The 21,597-nt window shown below is 42.2% G+C and overlaps 1 protein-coding gene and 7 gene segments (V, D, J or C); all 8 read right to left on the bottom strand.

The window, feature by feature from the left end:
* Positions 1-476: 476 nt before the first annotated feature.
* LOC117496348 lies at positions 477-2,467 on the bottom strand. The segment is given in 3 exon segments: positions 477-764; positions 2,025-2,179; positions 2,297-2,467. Coding segments are annotated over 3 exon segments (486 nt in total).
* Positions 2,364-3,064, bottom strand: LOC117496297. The segment is given in 2 exon segments: positions 2,364-2,895; positions 2,986-3,064. Coding segments are annotated over 2 exon segments (396 nt in total).
* Positions 3,020-5,882, bottom strand: LOC117496292. The segment is given in 3 exon segments: positions 3,020-3,216; positions 5,065-5,483; positions 5,654-5,882. Coding segments are annotated over 2 exon segments (459 nt in total).
* A 229-nt stretch (positions 5,883-6,111) lies between these two features.
* Positions 6,112-8,009, bottom strand: LOC117496347. The segment is given in 3 exon segments: positions 6,112-6,169; positions 7,389-7,683; positions 7,801-8,009. Coding segments are annotated over 3 exon segments (396 nt in total).
* LOC117496293 lies at positions 7,983-8,772 on the bottom strand. The segment is given in 2 exon segments: positions 7,983-8,417; positions 8,508-8,772. Coding segments are annotated over 2 exon segments (414 nt in total).
* Positions 8,773-10,104: 1,332 nt separating this feature from the next.
* LOC117496346 lies at positions 10,105-10,853 on the bottom strand. The segment is given in 2 exon segments: positions 10,105-10,565; positions 10,683-10,853. Coding segments are annotated over 2 exon segments (504 nt in total).
* A 75-nt stretch (positions 10,854-10,928) lies between these two features.
* On the bottom strand, positions 10,929-14,197 carry LOC117496345. Its single transcript, XM_034148018.1, has 4 exons — positions 13,998-14,197; positions 13,523-13,827; positions 11,372-11,474; positions 10,929-11,281 (listed from the first exon to the last, which is right to left on the bottom strand). Exons 1-4 carry the CDS (start codon positions 14,038-14,040, stop codon positions 10,941-10,943), a joined length of 792 nt encoding a protein of 263 aa, XP_034003909.1. The 5' UTR covers positions 14,041-14,197; the 3' UTR covers positions 10,929-10,940.
* Positions 14,198-14,644: 447 nt separating this feature from the next.
* LOC117496344 lies at positions 14,645-17,022 on the bottom strand. The segment is given in 3 exon segments: positions 14,645-14,657; positions 16,546-16,846; positions 16,926-17,022. Coding segments are annotated over 3 exon segments (360 nt in total).
* Between the last annotated feature and the right edge of the window lie 4,575 nt (positions 17,023-21,597).

Genomic DNA, 21,597 nt, shown 5'->3' with positions numbered 1-21,597 from the left:
GGGTTTATCCCAATAAATGAATTTCTATATATATATATATGTGGTAAAATGAAGAGCCGTTTGGGAGCCGAAAGAGCCGGCTCTTCTTGGTGAGCCGAGCCAAATGATCCGGCTCACTAAAAATAGCCGGAATTCCCATCACTAATGGAAACTACTTACTTTTATTTCAACCTGTGATAAAAGAGTTAAACATTTGAACCTGCAGATGTGAATCAAAGGCAGTACATGTGTTTGTATAATAGTGATATTTACACACAGTATAATTCAAATGATCAAGCAGGTAAATTACATTACTGTATGATCACAAACTATTGATGTTTAACTCCCTCCCACATTTTTAAGATTCGGTTATGATGAGGTATTGTTAAGAATGAAAGTAAAGTTTTACAAAATGTCATTATCATCAGAGTACATGTCGTATGAAAAAACCCTTTCCCTCAGTATGTTTACTTCAAGCACTTATTTGTGTATCACCGTCACAAAGAGTCTACACTGTTTTGTAATATACTGTTGGAGTTTTTCAGAGAGAATCTCTGGTGGATGTTGTGCAGTATTGTGTTGTCTTTGCTCCAAAGGTTTTTGTACAGAGTTGTGGTGTTTCCTGTCACTGTGGGCCTCAGAGCACAGTAGTACACAGCAGAGTCTGTCACTGCAGCAGAGGAGATCTGCAGAGGAACTGATGTCTTGTTGAGTGTAGCATCAAATCTGTCTTCCTTGAACTCTTCAGCATTATCTCGACCTCCTGAGAAACGCTTCAGCATGTACTTTGGGTAACCATTCAAGGTTCAAGGTTCTTTATTGTCAATCTGACATAGCTACAGAGTAATTATGCAGTTGAAAATCTTATGTCACAGGCTTCTCCAACAATGCAACATAATAACATAACATAATAACAATAAGAGCATGAGCAATACAAAAATAATAATAGTTATAAAAATGAAATAAAGTTATGATGTGGAATAGTGCAGTACGAGTCTATATACAAGTTATTAGAATGATATATATATATTAGGTATTAGATACATACTACTGAGTAGCAGTTGAATGTTTGATGTTTCAACAGTTCAATTTTTTAACAGTCTCACTGCCCGCGGGAAGAAACTGTCTCCGAATCTTCTTGTCCTTGCCAGGATGCTGCGGTAACGTCTGCCAGACGGCAACAGAAAGAACAGTTTGTGGCTGGGGTGATGGGGGTCTTTGATAATCCGTAGTGATTTCTTCCTGAGCCGCTGGGAGTAAAGGTCCTCCATGGATGGCAGCTCCGTCCTGGTGATGTGCTGTGCAGTTTTCACCACCCTCTGTAAAGCCTTACGGTCGAGGTCGGTGCAGCTGCCGTACCAGGCCGTCATGCTGCCAGTCAGGATACTCTCTATCGTGCACCTGTAGAAGTTGCAGAGTATCCTGGAATCCATTTTGAACCTCCTCAACCTGCGGAGGAAGAAGAGCCGCTGTCGAGCTTTCTTGGCGATGGTGGTGGTGTGAAGAGACCATGTCAGGTCCTCAGTGATGTGGACCCCAAGGAACCTGAAGCTTTTGACTCTCTCCACCGTAGTCCCATTGATGGCGATGGGGGCGTGTCCCTCTCCCTGCTGCTTCCTGTAGTCCACAATCAGCTCCTTTGTTTTGCAGATGTTGAGATGGAGGTTGTTCTCCTGGCACCAAGATGTCAAGTTTACGACCTCCTCTCTGTACGCCGTCTCGTCATCGTCTGTGATCTGACCGATGACGGTCGTGTCATCAGCAAACTTCACGATGGTGTTGGAGCTGTGTGTGGCCACGCAGTCGTGGGTGAACAGGGAGTAGAGGAGAGGGCTGAGCACGCAGCCTTGAGGGGCACCGGTGTTGAGAATCAGGGTGGAGGATGTGATGTTTCCCACCCGCACTGCCTGGGGTCTGCCCGTCAGGAAGTTCAGGATCCACTCACAGAGGGCGCTGTTGAGCCCGAGGTCTCTGAGCTTGATGGCCAGCTTGGAGGGCACAATGGTGTTGAATGCTGAACTGTAGTCAATGAACAGCATTCTCACATATGTGTTCCTGTTCTTGACTTCTTGTTTGTACCAGAACAAATATACATTCGAGCCAACACTGATCTGAAATGTGCAGCCAAGTGTAACTGTGTCTCCTTCAGTAGCGCTGACATCTCCTGCTGGCTGGGTCACTGTGTCTTGTCCTTTACACTCTGGGGAAGAAGAGACCATGCAGAGGAAGAGATGAATCAATAAAGATGATGGATTAAAGGAGAACAATCAGTAGCTTTAAACAGTTACCTAGAAACATGTTGTAGTTTCTATCTTACCATAGGAGAGAGCAGCAAGAATAATCCACAGCCAATGTTCCATCTCTACAACAAGGTTTAAATCAGCAGCAGGAAGTAGCTGATGTTCAGCATTCAGTGTGAGGATGGTTCTCTTCACAGCAGCACTTCTTATTGACTGGATGGTTGAACACAGTGCAGAAGACGTGCACCGCCTACTTGATAATGTGGCCCTCTAGTGGAGGTGAACAGCTCAGTACAACAGTGTGGAGAAAAGGCTTCCAGCAGCTTGTCAGTGTGTCAGCTGGTGTTTGTGTACAGAGTGTTGGTGTTTCCTGTCACTGTGGGCCTCACAGCACAGTAGAACACAGCAGAGTCTGTCACTGCAGCAGAGGAGATGCTCATATTGATTTGGTTTGACTCCACTGTAATATTCAGTCCAGGGATTGGATCTTTAAGTATTCCTCCAGTTCCTATATGAGAGATGATGAACTCTGGTGGTTTTCCTGGATATTGTCGATACCAGAAGAAATAATCATCCAATTCAGCAACCTTGGAGTATCTGTAGGACAGAGTAACAGAGCTGCCTTCTGGACTGAACTCTTCTTTCTGTAATGCAGTGAGATCTTCACAGCTGACCCCTGAAGAGAGGAGTAATTCAAAAGACTCAGTTAATAGATCACATTTGATCAACATTAGAAGTTAACGTTTTCATGCAGAATGTTACGTACCTCTTAGAATGGAAACTAACAGTAGGGAATGTAAATAATAGTCTAATGACAGCATGTTGAATGAAGGTGATGATGATGGTCTGTGTTGAACTCTGGTGAATATGGAAGTTCCTCTCTCTTCTATAGTTCAGGAACATCTTAGCTCCTCCCTGAATCTCTCTGTCTCCTCTTAGATCTGTATTTCACTTCTCTCAGTTACACTTCCTCCTGGGTAACAGATCCAAAGGCAGTCTGTAAATAAAAAGTCAGAGGACCTAGGAATGAACCCTGTGGTACACCTCGATTAATCACAGACCAACAGAGAATTGTATTTTATAAAGATAAGAACAAAAGTAATCAAAACTTAAGTCTGTGATGTGTACCAGTTTATTGAGAGATGTGATTTAAAGTGTTTGATCAGTCAGTAAAAAAAACGTAGCTATAACAATGACGGGCGTTAACGTGAAGTCAGATTAGTGAGAGGTGTTTAATCGAGAGAGACATGTGTTTTAAATCATCTTAATCTAATAAGAATTGTACTTCATACCCAACATTTAAAGCGTCTTGAACACCACAACACAAGCTGCTGTTCCAATAGAACCTATAATCACATTGTGCTCAGAGATAAACTGAATCCAATGAGAAAGTGAGAGGACCTAGGATTGATCCCTGTGGTACACCACATGAAATCACAGACTGACAGAAAAACTGAAACACTTATTTAAAGTTCATTAAGACCATCAACTGTAGTTAGTCTCATCAGCCACAACGATGAGACTAACTACAGGAAGGAAGTGAACCAGCTGGCCCTGTGGTACCAAAATAACAACCTCTTCCTCAACCTGGAGAAAACAAAGGAGATAGTTGTTGACTTCAGGAGAACCCACTACCAACCCCCTCTCCCCCTGACCATCAACGGCGCTGCTGTGGAGCAGGTGACCAGCACCAAATTCCTTGGTGTGACCATCACTGATGACCTCACCTGGGAAAACAACACCACCGCACTAGCGAGGAAAGCCCAGCAGCGCCTGTACTTCATCCGGAAGCTCAAGCGAGCCGGAGCATCACCCCCCATCATGCTGTCTTTTTACCGAGGCGCCACTGAGAACATCCTCAGCAGCTGTATCACGCTGTGGTTTGGAAGCTGCACCGCCTCCAACCGCAAGAGCCTGCAGCGCATTGTGAACTCTGCCCAGAGGATCATCGGTGCCTCACTCCCCTCACTACGGACATATACAACACCCGCCTCACCCGCAAAGCACTCAGCATTGGCGGGTGACTCCACCCACCCCTCCAACAGCCTCTTCAGCCTCCTGCCTTCAGGAAGAAGGTTCCTCAGCCTCAGCTCGCGCACCTCCAGGCTGGGCAAACAGCTTCCTCCACCAGGCGGTCAGGATGCTGAACTCTCTCCCCTCCCTCCCTCTCTCTCCCTCTCTCCCTCTCTCTCCCTCTCCCTCTCTCCCTCTCTCTCCCTCTCCCCCTCTCTGACATCTCTCCCCTGACCTCTCCACCCTGCCCCAAATGGTCCTGGACTTTAACCCCCCCCCCCCCCCCCCCACACACACACACACACACAACCTTCCCTCATCCAGCACCAGTCACTTTTCTACCCATCTCCGCTGCTACTGCACTGAAACTGTACTTTGAACATTTTTGTATTTTGCACAAAAAATACTTGCATTAATGTCAATTTATGTTCTGTGGACTGTGTTTTTAAATATATTATTAACCAGCACTTATTAAAACTATTGCTTAGTTGTATACCCCATTTATCTCTGCCCTTTTTTAGTTTATGTATATATGTCACACTGTGGGACTGCGGGAAACGGTATCTCGAGATTTCTGTATGTATAACACATGTAGAAATGTTGACAATAAAGCTGACTTTGACTTTTGACTTTGACTTTGACTTACTTTTATTTTAACCTGTGATGAAAGGCCAGATTCCCTGACTGAGTTCAACATTTGAACTTGTGGATGTGAATCAAAGGCAGTACATGTGTTTGTATAATAGGGAACAATTGTTCATACATTTCAAATGATCAAGCATGTCAGTGACATTACTGTATCATCACATCCTGCTGAAGGTGAACAGATCACAAACTATTGATGTTTAACAGAGAGAGACTCCCTCTGGTGGATGCTGTGCAGGATTGTGTTGTCTTTGCTCCAAAGGTTTTTGTACAGAGTTGTGGTGTTTCCTGTCACTGTGGGCTGCAGAGCACAGTAGTACACAGCAGAGTCTGTCACTGCAGCAGAGGAGATCTGCAGATCCACTTGATTTCTCTCCAAGTTCAGTGTGGCATTCAGTCGAGGGATTGGAGGTTTTGCTTCCACCACGTAAGGCTGTGCTGTGTCAGTGATCAGGAGGAGGAACTGAGGAGCTGATCCAGGATCCTGTCTGTACCACTGGAGGTTTTCAGCTTTAACTGAATATGTACAGGACAGAGTAACACTACGGCCCTCTGAGGAACACACTTCAGCACTGATGGCAGTAATATCATCTTCCAAGCTGTTACCTAGTGAGGAAAACATCATGCTATCATTACAGCTCCAAAGTCACAAACCCATCAATTCCTTAGTGAAAAAACAACACTCCTGTAAAGCGTTTATCCAAAATCCAAAGTGGATGTGTAATGCTTTGAAAAAGTCTTCATATTTCCCCTTCTCCTGTCAGAAACATACGTACCTATGAGAGCTGAACAGAGCAGAATTGCAGCCAGTTTCTCCATGTTCACAGAGGGGAAAGCTGTGGTTGTTCAGTATGGAAACGTTTAGTGAGTTGTGTTTGGTCTGATGTTCACAGCTGGAATCAGAGAGGTGTCAGTCATGAAGCTCTGCAGTCAGCAGGAGGAGACTCAGATGTCCAATGAGTTTCTGGAGCTCTTCATCACAGCTGTGAGTCTGAGAGAATCTAATCTAGACTGTCTCATCACATCCTGCTGAAGGTGAACAGAGAGAGACTCCCTCTGGTGGATGAAGTGCAGTACTGTGTTGTCTTTGCTCCAAAGGTTTTTGTACAGAGTGTTGGTGTTTCCTGTCACTGTGGGCTTCACAGCACAGTAGTACACAGCAGAGTCTGTCACTGCAGCAGAGGAGATGCTCAGATAGACCTGGGTTTTATCCTCATTCGGTTTAACGGACAGTCTAGAGTTTGATGCAGGTGTTGTTCCCCAGTGAAGGATGAGGAACTCTGGTGGTTTTCCTGGATATTGTCGATACCAGTAGAAATAATCATTAGCTGCTATAGTTTTGGAGTATCTGTAGGACAGAGTAACAGTGCTGCCTTCTGGACTGAACTCTTCTGGCTTTGATGGAGTGAGATCTTCACAGCTGACTGGAGAGAGGAGTAATTCAAAGTATTCATTTAATAAATCGCATTAAATTAATCTATAATTCAACTTTTTCGTGCAGAATGTCACATACCTCTTAGAAAGGACACTAAAAATAAAAAAATGAAACAATTATCTAATGACAGCATGTTGAATGAAGGTGATGATGATGATGGTCTGTGTTGAACTCTGGTGAATATGGAAGTTCCTCTCTCTTCTATAGTTCAGGAACATCTTAGCTCCTCCCTGAATCTCTCTGTCTCCTCTTAGATCTGTATTTCACTTCTCTCAGTTACACTTCCTCCTGGGTAACACATCCAAAGGCAGTCTGTAAATAAAAAGTCAGAGGACCTAGGATTGAACCCTGTGGTACACCACGTTAAATTACAGACCACCAGAGTAACTTATTTTATAAAGATAAGAACAAAAGCAATCAAAACTTGAGTCTGTGATGTGTACCAGTTTATTGATAGAGGTGATTTAAAGTATTTGATCAGTCAGTAAAAAAAAGTAACAATGACGGGCTTTAACGTGAAGTCAGATTAGTGAGAGGTGTTTCATCTGGAGAGAAATGTGTTTTAAATCATCTTAATCTAATAAGAATTGTACTTCATACCCAACATTTAAAAGGTCTTGAACAACCACAACACAAGCTGCTGTTCCATTAGAACCTATAATCACATTGTGCTCAGAGATAAACTTAATCCAATAACAAAGTGAGAGGACCTAGGATTGAACCCTGTGGTACACCACATGAAATCACAGACTGACAGAAAAACTGAAAAACTTATTTTAAATTCATGGAGACTACATTATATCTTTAATCTTTGATAACAGGTCAGATTGCCTGATTGAGTTAAACATTTGAACCTGTTGATGTGAATCAAAGACAGTACATGTGTTTGTATGTTAGTGCACAATTGTACATAGAATTCAAAATATCAAGCAGGTAAATGACATTACTGTATCATCACAAACTGTTGATGTTTAACAGAGAGAGACTCCCTCTGGCGGATGATGTGCAGTATTGTGTTGTCTTTGCTCCAGAGGTTTTTGTACAGAGTTGTGGTGTTTCCTGTCACTGTGGGCCTCAGAGCACAGTAGTACACAGCAGAGTCTGTCACTGCAGCAGAGGAGATCTGCAGATTAACTGATGTCTTGTTGAGTGTAGCATCAAATCTGTCTTTCTTGAACTCTTCAGCATTATCTCCAGTTCTTAAGTAACGCATCAGCATGTACTTTGGGTAACCATTGACTTCTTGTTTGTACCAGAACAGACGGGGAACTGTGTCAGAGGTCTGAAATGTGCAGCCAAGTGTAACTGTGTCTCCTTCAGTAGCGCTGACATCTCCTGCTGGCTGGGTCACTGTGTCTTGTCCTTTACACTCTGGGGAAGAAGAGACCATGCAGAGGAAGAGATGAATCAATAAAGATGATGGATTAAAGGAGAACAATCAGTAGCTTTAAACAGTTACCTAGAAACATGTTGTAGTTTCTATCTTACCAAAGGAGAGAGCAGCAAGAATAATCCACAGCCAATGTTCCATCTCTACAACAAGGTTTAAATCAGCAGCAGGAAGTAGCTGATGTTCAGCATTCAGTGTGAGGATGGTTCTCTTCACAGCAGCACTTCTTATTGACTGGATGGTTGAACACAGTGCAGAAGACGTGCACCGCCTACTTGATAATGTGGCCCTCTAGTGGAGGTGAACAGCTCAGTACAGCAGTGTGGAGAAAAGGCTTCCAGCAGCTTGTCAGTGTGTCAGCTGGTGTTTGTGTACAGAGTGTTGGTGTTTCCTGTCACTGTGGGCCTCACAGCACAGTAGAACACAGCAGAGTCTGTCACTGCAGCAGAGGAGATGCTCAGATCCACTCGTTGCTTTCCTTCAGACAGTTTAGAAGAGAACGTTGTGTCTGATTTTAGAGACTCTGCTAGTCTTGTAAAACTTGTTCCTGAGATGTAGAGAAGAAACTCTGGTTGTTTTCCTGGATATTGTCGATACCAGAAAAAATCTTCACTAGCCGTTATAGTTTTGGAGTATCTGTAGGACAGAGTAACAGTGCTGCCTTCTGGTCTGAACTCTTCTTTCTGTAATGCAGTGAGATCTTCACAGCTGACCCCTGAAGAGAGGAGTAATTCAAAATACTCAGTTAATAGATCACATTTGATCAACATTAGAAGTTAACGTTTTCATGCAGAATGTTACGTACCTCTTAGAATGGAAACTAACAGTAGGGAATGTAAATAATAGTCTAATGACAGCATGTTGAATGAAGGTGATGATGATGATGGTCTGTGTTGAACTCTGGTGAATATGGAAGTTCCTCTCTCTTCTATAGTTCAGGAACATCTTAGCTCCTCCCTGAATCTCTCTGTCTCCTCTTAGATCTGTATTTCACTTCTCTCAGTTACACTTCCTCCTGGGTAACAGATCCAAAGGCAGTCTGTAAATAAAAAGTCAGAGGACCTAGGATTGAACCCTGTGGTACACCACGTGAAATCACAGACTCAAAGAAAAACAGAAAAAAATGTATTTTAAATTCATGGAGACTACTTACTTTTATTTCAGCCTGTGATAAAAGGCCAGATTTACTTCCTGAGTTGAACATTGGAACCTGTGGATGTGAATCAAAGACAGTACATGTGTTTGTATGGTAGGGAACAATTGTTAACGGGAAGAAACTTAGCTAACTGACGATACGAACCATTTTTACCGAAACAAAACACAAGTCTCACAAGAAGCGTCTAAATGAGCCCTGAGCAGAAAAATGCTAACGCACTTAGCACAGAACTCAGGGTAGATATACTTTATTACTTATCGGATCTGCACAAACAAGATATCAGATTAAAGCCGAGATTAACCCACGGCAGGGGAAGCGAACCCAGACATCATACGACGTAGCTTTACGTAGCAAAAACGGCAAATAGTCTTACCTTTGTTGTTTTTCTGATCAAAAGTTGTGTTTAATGGCATTACAACGATAAAAACGCTGCTGAAGGTTAATCCATAGGTTAATCCAATGTGTCTGTGTCACTTTGAAATGATTACTGATAATCCATCATTCCATTTTTGTCAAAAACGGAGATTTCATATGAGCTGCTATTAGAGCTACAACCCAGCTTCCGGTTTTGGGCAAATTGCGTGCGCATCACTCTCTCTCCTCAATGGAAATGTTTAGATGGATGTAGGAACTTCCCCTGGATTATATTGGCTCTGACGGTTCAAAAGAGGTGTCAATCATCAAAATCGACCAAGGGAGGCAAAAGATATGGCAAATCCACCCAAATGACCCCAGAAGTGTTTTGTTTTTTGCTAAACCTCTCTAAAAAGGTCAAATGTCACTTGTTTTGCATCAACCTGATACAGGGTTCTTATTAAATGTTGTAGTTTGGATTCCTAAAGCTTTTAGTCTCCGATTCCATCATTCAAGGGTGGTTTTCACTATAAGTAATGTTTTTCTTTTCGGACGGACACTATAATTTACATTCTTTTACTATGTTCAATCTGAATTTACTTTAAAATAAAAAGATTCTATATTGATTCTGACTTTTCTACATCCAACTCACAGGTTTATCATTACTTTGAGAAAAAAGATTATTAATTTACCCCTTTTAGAAGTGAAGATATAGTCATTTGTTCTGGGAATGTCATTTTCGAGCCTGAGACCTGAAAAACAGGCTCAGGGGTTAACAGGTTAAGTGGGTATGACACATTAATAGGTTGTTAAATGTTAAGAAGCCCTGAGACACAGTTTCGTTAAAAAAAACCTGCAGCCCCTGCGGGCGGGGACTGCCGGGCTTAACAGGTTAAACATCAATAGTTTGTGAGGATACAGTAATGTAATCTACCTGCTTGAAATCTATTAACCTGTTAACAGAGAGAGACTCCCTCTGGTGGATGCTGTGCAGTATTGTGTTGTCTTTGCTCCAGAGGTTTTTGTACAGAGTTGTGGTGTTTCCTGTCACTGTGGGCCTCAGAGCACAGTAGTACACAGCAGAGTCTGTCACTGCAGCAGAGGAGATCTGCAGAGGAACTGATGTCTTGTTGAGTGTAGCCTCGAATCTGTCTTTCTTGAACTCTGCAGCATTCTCTCCAGTTCTTGAGTAACGCATCAGCATGTACTTTGGGTAACCATTGACTTCTTGTTTGTACCAGAACAGATAGGCTGTATTAGATGTCTGAAATGTGCAGCCAAGTGTAACTGTGTCTCCTTCAGTAGCGCTGACATCTCCTGCTGGCTGGGTCACTGTGTCTTGTCCTTTACACTCTGGGGAAGAAGAGACCATGCAGAGGAAGAGATGAATCAATAAAGATGATGGATTAAAGGAGAACAATCAGTAGCTTTAAACAGTTACCTAGAAACATGTTGTAGTTTCTATCTTACCATAGGAGAGAGCAGCAAGAATAATCCACAGCCAATGTTCCATCTCTACAACAAGGTTTAAATCAGCAGCAGGAAGTAGCTGATGTTCAGCATTCAGTGTGAGGATGGTTCTCTTCACAGCAGCACTTCTTATTGACTGGATGGTTGAACACAGTGCAGAAGACGTGCACCGCCTACTTGATAATGTGGCCCTCTAGTGGAGGTGAACAGCTCAGTACAACAGTGTGGAGAAAAGGCTTCCAGCAGCTTGTCAGTGTGTCAGCTGGTGTTTGTGTACAGAGTGTTGGTGTTTCCTGTCACTGTGGGCCTCACAGCACAGTAGAACACAGCAGAGTCTGTCACTGCAGCAGAGGAGATGCTCATATTGATTTGGTTTGACTCCACTGTAATATTCAGTCCAGGGATCAGATTATTCATAATGTTTCCAGTTCCTAAATGATAGATGATGAACTCTGGTGGTTTTCCTGGATATTGTCGATACCAGTAAAACTCATCACCACCAGTTGCTTGTTTGGAGTATCTGTAGGACAGAGTAACAGAGCTGCCTTCTGGACTGAACTCTTCTTTCTGTAATGCAGTGAGATTTTCACAGCTGACCCCTGAAGAGAGGAGTAATTCAAAAGACTCAGTTAATAGATCCCATTTTATCAACATTAGAAGTTAACGTTTTCATGCAGAATGTTACGTACCTCTTAGAATGGAAACTAACAGTAGGGAATGTAAATAATAGTCTAATGACAGCATGTTGAATGAAGGTGATGATGATGGTCTGTGTTGAACTCTGGTGAATATGGAAGTTCCTCTCTCTTCTATAGTTCAGGAACATCTTAGCTCCTCCCTGAATCTCTCTGTCTCCTCTTAGATCTGTATTTCACTTCTCTCAGTTACACTTCCTCCTGGGTAACAGATCCAAAGGCAGTCTGTAAATAAAAAGTCAGAGGACCTAGGATTGAACCCTGTGGTACACCACAATAAATTACAGACCAACAGAGTAACTTATTTTATAAAGATAAGAACAAAAGCAATCAAAACTTGAGTGTGTGATGTGTACCAGTTTATTGAGAGAGGTGATTTAAAGTATTTGATCAGTCAGTAAATAAAAACGTAATAATAACAATGACGGGCGTTAACGTGAAGTCATATTAGTGAGAGGTGTTTCATCGAGAGAGAAATCTGTTTAAAATGATCTAAATCTATTACAAATATTTCTTCAGATCCAACATTTAAAGCGTCTTGAACACCACAACACAAGCTGCTGTTCCAATAGAACCTATAATCACATTGTGCTCAGAGATAAACTGAATCCAATGAGAAAGTGAGAGGACCTAGGATTGATCCCTGTGGTACACCACATGAAATCACAGACTGACAGAAAAACTGAAACACTTATTTAAAGTTAATTAAGACCATCAACTGTAGTTAGTCTCATCAGCCACAACGATGAGACTAACTACAGGAAGGAAGTGAACCAGCTGGCCCTGTGGTACCAAAATAACAACCTCTTCCTCAACCTGGAGAAAACAAAGGAGATAGTTGTTGACTTCAGGAGAACCCACTACCAACCCCCTCTCCCCCTGACAATCAACGGCGCTGCTGTGGAGCAGGTGACCAGCACCAATATCCTTGGTGTGACCATCACTGATGACCTCACCTGGGAAAACAACACCACCGCACTAGCGAGGAAAGCCCAGCAGCGCCTGTACTTCATCCGGAAGCTCAAGTGAGCCGGAGCATCACCCCCCATCATGCTGTCTTTTTACCGAGGCGCCACTGAGAACATCCTCAGCAGCTGTATCACGCTGTGGTTTGGAAGCTGCACCGCCTCCAACCACAAGAGCCTGCAGCGCATCGTGAACTCTGCCCAGAGGATCATCGGTGCCTCACTCCCCTCACCACAGGACATATATAACACCCGCCTCACCCGCAAAGCACTCAGCATTGCGGGTGACTCCACCCACCCCTCCAACAGCCTCTTCAGCCTCCTGCCTTCAGGAAGAAGGTTCCTCAGCCTCAGCTCGCGCACCTCCAGGCTGGGCAACAGCTTCCTCCACCAGGCGGTCAGGATGCTGAACTCTCTCCCCTCCCTCCCTCCCTCTCTCTCCCTCTCCCCCTCTCTGACATCTCTCCCCTGACCTCTCCACCCTGCCCCAAATGGTCCTGGACTTTAACCCCCCCCCCCCCCACACACACACACACACACAACCTTCCCTCATCCAGCACCAGTCACTTTTCTACCCATCTCCGCAGCTACTGCACTGAAACTGTACTTTGAACATTTTTCTATTTTGCACAAAAAATACTTGCATTAATGTCAATTTATGTTCTGTGGACTGTGTTTTTAAATATATTATTAACCAGCACTTATTAAAACTATTGCTTAGTTGTATACCCCATTTATCTCTGCCCTTTTTTTGTTTTATGTATATATGTCACACTGTGGGACTGCGGGAAACGGTATCTCGAGATTTCTGTATGTATAACACATGTAGAAATGTTGACAATAAAGCTGACTTTGACTTTTGACTTTGACTTTGACTTACTTTTATTTTAACCTGTGATGAAAGGCCAGATTCCCTGACTGAGTTCAACATTTGAACTTGTGGATGTGAATCAAAGGCAGTACATGTGTTTGTATAATAGGGAACAATTGTTCATACATTTCAAATGATCAAGCATGTCAGTGACATTACTGTATCATCACATCCTGCTGAAGGTGAACAGATCACAAACTATTGATGTTTAACAGAGAGAGACTCCCTCTGGTGGATGCTGTGCAGGATTGTGTTGTCTTTGCTCCAAAGGTTTTTGTACAGAGTGTTGGTGTTTCCTGTCACTGTGGGCTGCAGAGCACAGTAGTACACAGCAGAGTCTGTCACTGCAGCAGAGGAGATCTGCAGATCCACTTGATTTCTCTCCAAGTTCAGTGTGGCATTCAGTCGAGGGATTGGAGGTTTTGCTTCCACCACGTAAGGCTGTGCTGTGTCAGTGATCAGGAGGAGGAACTGAGGAGCTGATCCAGGATCCTGTCTGTACCACTGGAGGTTATTGGCTTTAACTGAATATGTACAGGACAGAGTAACACTACGGCCCTCTGAGGAACACACTTCAGCACTGATGGCAGTAATATCATCTTCCAAGCTGTTACCTAGTGAGGAAAACATCATGCTATCATTACAGCTCCAAAGTCACAAACCCATCAATTCCTTAGTGAAAAAACAACACTCCTATAAAGCGTTTATCCAAAATCCAAAGTGGATGTGTAATGCTTTGAAAAAGTCTTCATATTTCCTCTTCTCCTGTCAGAAACATACGTACCTATGAGAGCTGAACAGAGTAGAATTGCAGCCAGTTTCTCCATGTTCACAGAGGGGAAAGCTGTGGTTGTTCAGTATGGAAACGTTTAGTGAGTTGTGTTTGGTCTGATGTTCACAGCTGGAATCAGAGAGGTGTCAGTCATGAAGCTCTGCAGTCAGCAGGAGGAGACTCAGATGTCCAATGAGTTTCTGGAGCTCTTCATCACAGCTGTGAGTCTGAGAGAATCTAATCTAGACTGTCTCATCACATCCTGCTGAAGGTGAACAGAGAGAGACTCCCTCTGGTGGATGCTGTGCAGTACTGTGTTGTCTTTGCTCCAAAGGTTTTTGTACAGAGTGTTGGTGTTTCCTGTCACTGTGGGCTTCACAGCACAGTAGTACACAGCAGAGTCTGTCACTGCAGCAGAGGAGATGCTCAGATAGACCTGGGTTTTATCCTCACTCACTTCAGCAGACAGTCCAGAAACTGGATTCAACATAATGTTTCCAGTTCCTAAATGAGAGAAGATGAACTCTGGTGGTTTTCCTGGATATTGTCGATACCAGAAGAAATAATCATTACCAGTTGCTTCTTTGGAGTATCTGTAGGACAGAGTAACAGTGCTGCCTTCTGGACTGAACTCTTCTTTCTGTAATGCAGTGAGATCTTCACAGCTGACCCCTGAAGAGAGGAGTAATTCAAAAGACTCAGTTAATAGATCACATTTGATCAACATTAGAAGTTAACGTTTTCATGCAGAATGTTACGTACCTCTTAGAATGGAAACTAACAGTAGGGAATGTAAATAATAGTCTAATGACAGCATGTTGAATGAAGGTGATGATGATGATGGTCTGTGTTGAACTCTGGTGAATATGGAAGTTCCTCTCTCTTCTATAGTTCAGGAACATCTTAGCTCCTCCCTGAATCTCTCTGTCTCCTCTTAGATCTGTATTTCACTTCTCTCAGTTACACTTCCTCCTGGGTAACAGATCCAAAGGCAGTCTGTAAATAAAAAGTCAGAGGACCTAGGATTGAACCCTGTGGTACACCACGATTAATCACAGACCAAAAGATAATTGTAATGTATAAAGATAAGAACAAAAGCAATCAAAACTTGAGTGTGTGATGTGTACCAGTTTATTGAGAGAGGTGATTTAAAGTGTTTGATCAGTCAGTAAAGAAGGAAAACGTGGCGATAACAATGACGGGCGTTAACGTGAAGTCAGATTAGTGAGAGGTGTTTCATCTAGAGAGAAATCTGTTTAAAATGATCTTAATCTAATAAGAATTGTACTTCATACCCAACATTGAAAAGGTCTTGAACACCACAACACAAGCTGCTGTTCCAATAGAACCTACGATCACATTGAGTTTCGAGATAAACTGAAACCAATGACAAAGTGAGAGGACCTTGGATTGAACCCTGTGGTACACCACATCAAATCACAGACTGACAGAAAATTAGAGACACTTATTTTTAGTTCATGGAGACTACTTGAATCCAGGCAGTACATGTGTTTCTATGGTAAAATTGTTCACAGATTTCAAATGATCAAGCAGGTAAACAACATTACTGTATCATCACTAACTGTTGATGTTTATCAACAGTTGAACTGTAATGTAGCATATTATTTTCCATGGCATTATTGTATGATCATATGTCAGATGAACAGATGCCACTGGGCTTACAACTAAAGACACAGCCACGCAAAAACTGCGGCATGTGTACGCAGGGGCGCCGTAAGGGGGTGAAAAGTTAGGACGATTCTGAGGGCCCGTGACTGACAGGGGCCCAAACTATTTGAGAACATTAAGAAAAAAATGTTTAAGCAACCAATGTGATTATCTTTTCATGGGGCTCCTTATGGGTACTGCAATTTTTGAATTGCCGGAGCCGCGTTCCGGCAGCACTATACCCCGTAATGACACGTTACGCTTGTGTTGTGTTCAAGGAACCTGTCCATGGCCAGGAAAAACAGGCAGTCGCTTGTTTAATTCTGTTGCGGTCTAGATTTCTTACATTTTTTGTTTCCTTCTGCGCTGCGTTGCGTGCATGTCTTCCTTCTGCAGGTAACGGTGAGACACGCTCTGGCGGCGGTCTCGTTCAGGATCCGAAAATACAATTTAAATATTTTGCACACTTATTCTACTTATTCCTAGTGTGCCACTGGTTACGGTACCGCGTGCCACGTGCCTACGGTTACCGACCCCTGCCCTAGGTTGCTCTTTAAGAGTGGTTTGAAGACTGCAGATGTCAGGGCAAGTGGGAATAAATATGAAAAATAAGAAGTGTTGGTGAAGGTCCATCAGGAGTCTGGCACCTGGTGGACTGCACTCATAAAAAGTTATTAGGATAAATGTTTCAGATAAATTAAAGTAGCGTGGTGTTGAAGCATCAAATAAAGGATGGCTCTCTGCTGGGGGTTGAATTGTTTGAGAGTTTCTTGTGTTGTTTCCCTAAAGTCTAACAGAGAGAGACTCCCTCTGGTGGATGTTGTGCAGTATTGTGTTGTCTTTGCTCCAAAGGTTTTTGTACAGAGTGTTGGTGTTTCCTGTCACTGTGGGCTGCAGAGCACAGTAGTACACAGCAGAGTCAGACAGCTGAAGCTTCTGGATCTTCAGAGGAACGGATCTTAAGCTTGAATTCAGTGTGGATGAGAATCTGTCCTCGTCCTCTGTTTTCCCCGTGCCGATCTTAAAGCGGCTCAGGATGAATGTGGGGCTGTTGTCTCCGAGCTGTTTGTACCAGAAGAGATAGTCATTTGATGAACTGCTGTTATAGTGACAGCCAAGTGTTACTGCCTCTCCTTTAGTAGCAGTCTTTTCTGCTTCAGGTTGCAGCACGTTGTCTCTTTGGGCTCTGCATTCTGTAAAACAGCAACAAACAGTATCAGGGACATGTTAGAGAATCATCTCAATGTTGGACTGATATCAAAGAGTTCATACCAAGACTCATAGCAGCCAGCAACACTGAGATAATCAGATGCATCATATCTGCAAGTTGAGAAACTCTGAGCTACAGCGAGTATAAAGAGGACTGATAAACTCTGCTGAAGTCTAACAGAGAGAGACTCCCTCTGGTGGATGCTGTGCAGTACTGTGTTGTCTTTGCTCCAAAGGTTTTTGTACAGAGTGTTGGTGTTTCCTGTCACTGTGGGCTGCAGAGCACAGTAGTACACAGCAGAGTCTGTCACTGCAGCAGAGGAGATGATCATATTGATTCGGTTTGACTCCATTTGCTTTTTCGTCACTGTAATATTCAGTCCAGGGATTGGGTTAGTTCCTACTTGGCCTGAAGCAGAGTGTGAGATGAGGAACTCTGGTGGTTTTCCAGGATATTGTCGATACCAGAAGTAATAATTAGCATTAGATCCAGCTTTGTAGGACAGAGTAACAGTGCTGCCTTCTGAACTGAACTCTTCTGTTTTGACTGGAGTCAGATCTTCACAGGTGACGCCTAAGGGAAAGATTAACTCTGTTATTTAATGTTATAAAAGTCCTTTTAGCAGAACCACACTCAGAAAGCGTTGACACTGATTTTGTATCCATCTACTAACCGGATAAGATTGCAAACAACATCAGAGAAAAAGCTGAGTTCTGCAGGGACAGCATGTTGAATGAAGGTGATGATGATGGTCTGTGTTGAACTCTGGTGAATATGGAAGTTCCTCTCTCATCTATAGTTCAGGAACATCTTAGCTCCTCCCTGAATCTCTCTGTCTCCTCTTAGATCTATATTTCACTTCTCTCAGTTACACTTCCTCCTGGGTAACAGACTGGTAGCAGCATGTTGTATCAGCTGCAGGTGATCATTGTTATAGTTTGGTGATCTCTTATCACTTAATTTCTTTAAACTAATTCCTAAATTTACAAAAGAAAATCCAGCTGCTACGTTGACTGAATTATATCAGACTCTTCACGTATTGTCTGCAAAACAAAGACAATTCCTCAGATAAAGCAGCATGTAAATATAAACTGAGAGGACCTAGGATTGAACCCTGTGGTACACCTTAATTAATCACAGACCAAGAGAGAACAACAGAGAAACATATTTTATAAAGATAAGAACAAAAGCACTAACACAAACCCAAGTCTGTGAAGTAAACCAGTACGTAGAGATTATTGAAACGTCTTCAGTTAAATACAACGTGAATCCATCCGTTTGTTTTGTCTTTTGTGTTTAATGTTGATCAGTATTGTGTTGTCTCTGCTCCAGAGGTTTCTGTACAGCGGTTTGGTGTTTCCTGTCACTGTGGGCTGCAGACATGTTACAACACAAGCTTGTTTCCCATCTCAGAGAGCTTTTGTGGTTTCGTTAGATTTTGTCATCAGGCTCAGAGCTAGAGTTTTTCTTCCAACTTCAGGCGCCATTAACCTGTTAAGCCCGAGAGACCCCGGTACCGAGGCCCTCCCGCAACATCTTGCAGGAAACAGTGTCTGAGGGCATGTTCATTTAATAAACTATGAATGTTTTATATCCATGTAACGGGAAGAAACTCATCTTACTGATCGTTCTTATTTTTTTTTTCAAAATAAAACCCACAATGCTAACGCTGAGCCTCTGAATTAGCAACGAGCGAAAAATGCTAACAGATTACTGCACCGAAAATCACTCACAAAACCTTATTATTTATCTTTTCTGCACATCCATGACATCGATTCACATCGTGAGGTGACACAGAATCGAAGGGTACCCTCATTATCACTCAATTATATTAAATCGCGACGTTATAAACAAAAACAGACATCAAAACATGTGGCGCTAGGTAGCTAATAATGCTAACATGGTTACCTTGTCTCTGTAGTCTGCTCAAAAGTGGTCTTCAATGGCATTAAAACGATAAAAACGCTGCTGAAGTTAATCCATAGGTTAATCCAATGTGTCTGTGTCCCTTTGAAATGATTTATGATAATCCATAAACATTAAAACTGCTTTTCCGTTTCCAGATGTCAAAGCTAGAGATAGGTTCACTCTGATGGAAAATTACATGAGCGAAGCCCCCACCTTTTCGTTTTACAACGTGTGTGTCTGGGGGAATCCCCCTTAGATTAAATTGGCTCTAACGGTCAGAAAGAGGTGTCAACCATCAAAATCGAGCAAGGGGGGCCAGAGATATGGAAAAAAAAACATTTCCACCCAAATCACCTCAGAGGTGGAGTTTGTTTGGCTAAACCTCTCTAAAAAGGTCAAATGTCACTTGTTTTGCATCAATCTTGATACAGGGTACTTATTATATGTTGTACTTTGGATTCCTAAAGCTTTTAGTCTACTAACCCATCATCCAAGGGTAGTTTTCACTATAAGTAAAAAATAATATTTGGACGGACACTATAATTTACAGTTTTTTACTATGTAAAATCTGAATTTTCTTTAAAATAAAAGACATCTATATTGTTCTGACTTTTCTACATCCAACTCACAGGTTTATCATTACTTTGAGAAAAAAAGATTATTAATTTAACCCTTTTAGAAGGGAAGATATGGTCATTTGTTCTGGGAATGTCATTTTCGAGCCTGAGACCTGAAAAACAGGCTCAGGGCTTAACAGGCTAATGGACTGGAGACTTTGAAGAGGAGGAACTGGTGTCCGTCAGGAAGAAGCTGCGGAGCAAAGAATATAATGAGTCAGCAATCCAGAGGGGGAAGAAGTACTCTCATTATTTGCATTCAAATGTAACCTCAATAAGAGTCAAAAAGTATTAGCATAAAAACAATACTTTACGTACCAAAAGTAAAAGTATGCGTTGTGCAAAGTGGCCATTTTATCCACCAGGTATTTTTGGTTGTTAAAATTATTGATGGGGGTAAAGGTGGGGTTTATTTGAATGACTTTATACAGAACTGGGTAGCTTCGTCTATACTATAATGTGTGTCGATTTATATTGTGTATTAATATCCTAAATCTGCTATGTCAGTCAATCTGTAAAATACACGTAGTGAAGTACAAAGTACAACACTTGCCTACATAATGTAATGAAGTAAAAGTATAAATTAGTAAAAAAGTACAATTACCTCAATGTTTTACTTCCGTACAGTGTGAGTAAATGTACTTAGTCACATTACACCACTGCAATAATCTAATGCTAGTTCTTCACCATGAACTTTTCCCTCTCACACTGCAGTGAATCGTATGTTAGTCAGGACCAGTTTAACAAGTTCATCCACTTTCAGGAGCCGGTGGACGGACAGGCCAGACAGACTGCTCTTCATCTTTGAAGTCTCCCTCAGAGGTTGGATGTGTGTCACTTTGAGAGGAGAAGTTGTTCGAGGTGTCCACTTGATGGCGATGTTGTTCAGAAAAAGGCGGGATCTGAAGTGTGTGAATGTTCAGGGAGAAGCTGCAGAGGTTTTTGTACAGCGTTGTGGTGTTTCCTGTCACTGTGGGCTGCACAGCACAGTAGTACACAGCAGAGTCTGTCACTGCAGCAGAGGAGATGCTCAGATAGATCTGGGTTTTATCCTCACTCGGTTTAACGGACAGTCGAGAGTTTGATGCAGGTTTTGTTCCCCACTGAAGGATGAGGAACTCTGGTGGTTTTCCTGGATATTGTCGATACCAGAAGAAATAATCAGTAGCTCCTATAATTTTGGATTATCTGTAGGACAGAGTAACAGAGCTGCCTTCTGGTCTGAACTCTTCTTCCTGTAATGCAGTGAGATTTTCACAGCTGACCCCTGAAGAGAGGAGTAATTCAAAAGATTCAGTTAATAGATCACATTTTATCAACATTAGAAGTCAACGTTTTCATGTAGAATGTTACGTACCTCTTAAGACTGAAACTAAAAAGAAAAAAATGACACAATGATGTAATGACAGCATGTTGAATGAAGGGGATGATGATGGTCTGTGTTGAACTCTGGTGAATATGGAAGTTCCTCTCTCTTCTATAGTTCAGGAACATCTTAGCTCCTCCCTGAATCTCTCTGTCTCCTCTTAGATCTGTATTTCACTTCTCTCAGTTACACTTCCTCCTGGGTAACAGATCCAAAGGCAGTCTGTAAATAAAAAGTCAGAGGACCTAGGATTGAACCCTGTGGTACACCACGTTAAATTACAGACCACCAGAGTAACTTATTTTTTAAAGATAAGAACAAAAGCAATCAAAACTTGAGTCTGTGATGTGTACCAGTTTATTGAGAGAGGTGATTTAAAGTGTTTGATCAGTCAGTAAAAAAACGTAACAATGACGGGCGTTAACGTGAAGTCAGATTAGTGAGAGGTGTTTCATCTAGAGAGAAATGTGTTTTAAATCATCTTAATCTAATAAGAATTGTACCCAACATTTAAAAGGTCTTGAACAACCACAACACAAGCTGCTGTTCCAATAGAACCTATAATCACATTGTGCTCAGAGTTAAACTTAATCCAATAACAAAGTGAGAGGACCTAGGATTGAACCCTGTGGTACACCACATGAAATCACAGACTGACAGAAAAACTGAAAAACTTATTTTAAATTCATGGAGACTACATTATATCTTTAATCTTTGATAACAGGTCAGATTGCCTGATTGAGTTAAACATTTGAACCTGTTGATGTGAATCAAAGGCAGTACATGTGTTTGTATGTTAGTGCACAATTGTACATAGAATTCAAAATATCAAGCAGGTAAATG

This window comes from Trematomus bernacchii, unplaced genomic scaffold (assembly GCF_902827165.1).
Source record: "Trematomus bernacchii unplaced genomic scaffold, fTreBer1.1, whole genome shotgun sequence".
Taxonomy (NCBI): Eukaryota; Metazoa; Chordata; class Actinopteri; order Perciformes; family Nototheniidae; genus Trematomus; species Trematomus bernacchii.
The sequence above is the reverse complement of the archived record's forward strand: the minus strand, read 5'-3'. Positions and strand labels throughout refer to the sequence as shown.

Excerpts from the sequence above, each read along its gene's own strand:
- LOC117496345 (XM_034148018.1), bottom strand. The coding sequence starts at position 14,040 with ATGGAGAAACTGGCTGCAATTCTACTCTGTTCAGCTCTCATAG. Across the intron at positions 13,828-13,997 it reads ACTCTGTTCAGCTCTCATAG|GTAACAGCTTGGAAGATGAT; the intron begins GTACGTATGTTT and ends TTTCCTCACTAG. Across the intron at positions 11,475-13,522 it reads TGTACTACTGTGCTCTGCAG|ATATTCACCAGAGTTCAACA; the intron begins CCCACAGTGACA and ends AGAGGAACTTCC.